At 46.1% G+C, this 2,957-nt stretch overlaps 1 protein-coding gene across 1 annotated transcript in view; it reads left to right on the forward strand.

Moving 5' to 3' along the window:
• The first annotated feature begins 2,112 nt into the window (after window positions 1-2,112).
• Window positions 2,113-2,957, forward strand: part of LOC106723198 (olfactory receptor 49-like) — an 897-nt gene continuing 52 nt past the window's right edge. The window contains exon 1 of the mRNA XM_014527082.1: window positions 2,113-2,957. This exon is cut by the window's right edge and continues 52 nt beyond it. Coding sequence (XP_014382568.1) covers window positions 2,113-2,957 — 845 coding nt within the window.

The following is a 2,957-nucleotide window of genomic DNA, read 5'->3' on the forward strand; positions in this document are numbered from 1 at the left end:
AGAATCCCACTCCTTCCTCCCACAGCTATTTCCCTTGTCTGTAGTCAAACATGAAGATTTCAGGTCATACTCCTCAGCCATCTTTGGACTCACCAATGACTCACCTATTTACTGGAAGACTATACTCCTAGAAGTAAGGGACTGTGGCTATCACCTATATATATATAGGATAATAGGATGATAGGAAAGTAGGGATGCATGGGACCTCACAAGGACATCTAATCTAGTCCACAGCTCAGGGGATTGTCACCCCTGACTAAAGCATCCCAGCTATGTGTCCCTGAAAGTATTTCCCCTCTCAGATGTGGTCCCCCTGGGACCTTTGGCCACACAGGCCCTGGCCTCGCCTCCAAGGCCAGTCGGAGCCCCAGGCCCTCAGCTCTGGGTGTCCCTTGCAGTGAGCCCTTGGCCCTTTTGACCGTTCTGGTCCTGGCCCCAGCACTGACCAGTCAAGGGTACTCTACATCAGGCCTCTGAGTCTCTAGCCCCACCCTCTCTCGTGGGTCCACCTTCTGGCCCCTACAAGGGGGTAACCCACCCGGTTGTGGGAGCTGGGGTTAAGGCGCCCAACCCGCCTTTCACTGGGGTGGGAACTGGCCTGGCATTTCCTGGGGGCTCCCACACCACTGGGAACCCCACCAGGCCAGCCACTCCCGGCAGGGTGCAGTTTTAGGTCATGGCCAGGACCAGAAACCTCCACACCATCCCCTACAGCTCCTCCCGTACCTCCAGGATGTTCCAAGCCATGCAGCCAAACGATGTTACTACCTGGTGTGCCAGCAGTGAACTGCTCTGTTTATATAGGCAGCCAGAGATCTAAAATGGCCGCCGCAATCAAGCACCTGCTGGCTGCCTGGCTGAGTCCTTAAAGTGGCAGGCACCAATAGTTTAGATTAGTGAATCTCAGCAAGGGGGCCATGGGAGTTATGAGATTCTTTTCGAGGTGTCACAGAATATTGGCACTTTCTGGTGTATGAACAATAAGCAATTTTGAGGTATTCCAGACAAATACATTTTCTTCATGGTCTGGCAATGGAACTGTTTTTACATTTTACGTTTTGTTTTGGGGTTCTTAATATCTGAAATAGGGTTTCTTCTTCAGGTTTAAATGAAAACCTCTTTGATGGCCATGATATCAAACCAATCCTCACTCAACCGAAAATTCCTAGGAAGAAGAAATGATACATTTTGGACCAAAAATAGAAGAAATTTCTTTCAACTTCAAGGATGTGTTGTTCATTCTACCCTGTGTATTCATTACAAAGAGAAATAATGAGCATCACAAAGCTCCACAAACTTGGTTGAAGGTCCCCAGAGATGTACTTCTCATTAGCCAGCACATTTTGGAAGGAATTGCTATAGCAATCAGAAACAAACCAGAAAAAACATTAGTTTTAAATGGGTCCTGTAAATAGAAAGTGCCACTTATCATGAACCCAAAGCAGAGCAAATGTGCTGTTACTTTGCAAGAGATGGATTTCATTGCCTGCAAGAAGGGTATAACAAATTTGTAGATACTTTTTTATCAGAGCTCCCTATGATTGCTGTGATGTCCTCCATCCTCACAGTGTCAAATTTTCAGTTTTTATTGTTCTTTTAGGTTAAGTTAACTGGAATTAGATATCATAGAACAAAAAGTTGATTTAATGTAAACATTACACTATAAATTTACAGCTATATATTTTTTTGTAATGATCAGATCCTTCCTAGATGAATTTCTCTCTGATTCATGGCAAAAGAGAGGCCTTTTCTAAAGGACTAGACAGACCTATGCCAAGTGTAATGGGCCACATGACAAAATAAAGGAGCAAGTTGCTAATCTGGGGAGCGTCTCACATCAGTGTGCTACAAGAACCTCTTGGGTTCCATATTTTCATCTATTCTCTGGACAGTCTCACACAGGTGGACTTTTGCTTCCAGATCTTTTCTTGTTTTGTCAGAGAAGAGCAGTGCAACACATATCTGAAGAACCAAGAGTAGAAAGTTGTTCTGAGGTTCTTCCCTTCTCGCACACAGGTGTCTGCATTGTGTTCAACTCGGCGACTGTGGGACTTCTAAATGCAGGTCCCACCAATTTTTTGCATCTTGAAGCATGATAACTAAGTGCCCACTATGGAGAACCAAACCTTGGTGACAGAGTTTATCCTTGTGGGTTTCACGGACGTTCGCTCACTGCAGATCCTGCTGTTCATTTTATTCCTCCTCATCTACCTCCTAACCTTGGCAGGAAACATTATCATCATCTCCATTACCCTGCTGGACCAGCACCTCCAGACTCCCATGTATTTCCTCCTCAGACACTTTTCTTTATTGGAAATTGGCTTCACTTCTGCTTCCACCCCAAGAACTTTGTTCAACCTGGCATCAGGCACCAAATCAATATCTGTAGCTGGGTGTCTTGCCCAGTGCTTTTTCTATTTCATAGTGGGCACAGCTGAGTTCTTCCTGTTGGCAGCCATGTCCTTTGACAGATATGTAGCCATCTGTAAGCCACTGCACTACTCCTCCATCATGAACACTAGGTTTTGTGGCCAGCTGGTGCTGGGCTCCTGGGTGATCAGCTTCCTGTATGTGATCATCCCACTAATTCTTTTGTTCCAGCTTCCTTTCTGTGGGCCAAACACCATCAACCATTTCTTCTGTGATAACTTGCTGTTGATTAAACTTGCCTGCGCAGAAACACGGTACCTAGGACTCCTGGATTTCCTCTTGGCCACATGCAGTGTTTTAGGGACCCTGGCTGTCACAATAATCTCCTACGTCAAGATCATTTCCACTGTGCTGCACATCCCCTCTGCATCTGGAAGGCAGAAAGCCTTCTCCACCTGCATTTCCCACCTCACTGTGGTCTCCATCACTTACGGAAGCTGCATCTTCATGTATGTCAAGCCCTCAGGGAGTGGCACACTGGACCTCAACAAGGCAGTGGCTGTTCTTAACAACATGGTGTCCCCTCT

Source organism: Alligator sinensis, unplaced genomic scaffold, assembly GCF_000455745.1.
Source record: "Alligator sinensis unplaced genomic scaffold, ASM45574v1 scaffold1585_1, whole genome shotgun sequence".
NCBI lineage: Eukaryota > Metazoa > Chordata > Crocodylia > Alligatoridae > Alligator > Alligator sinensis.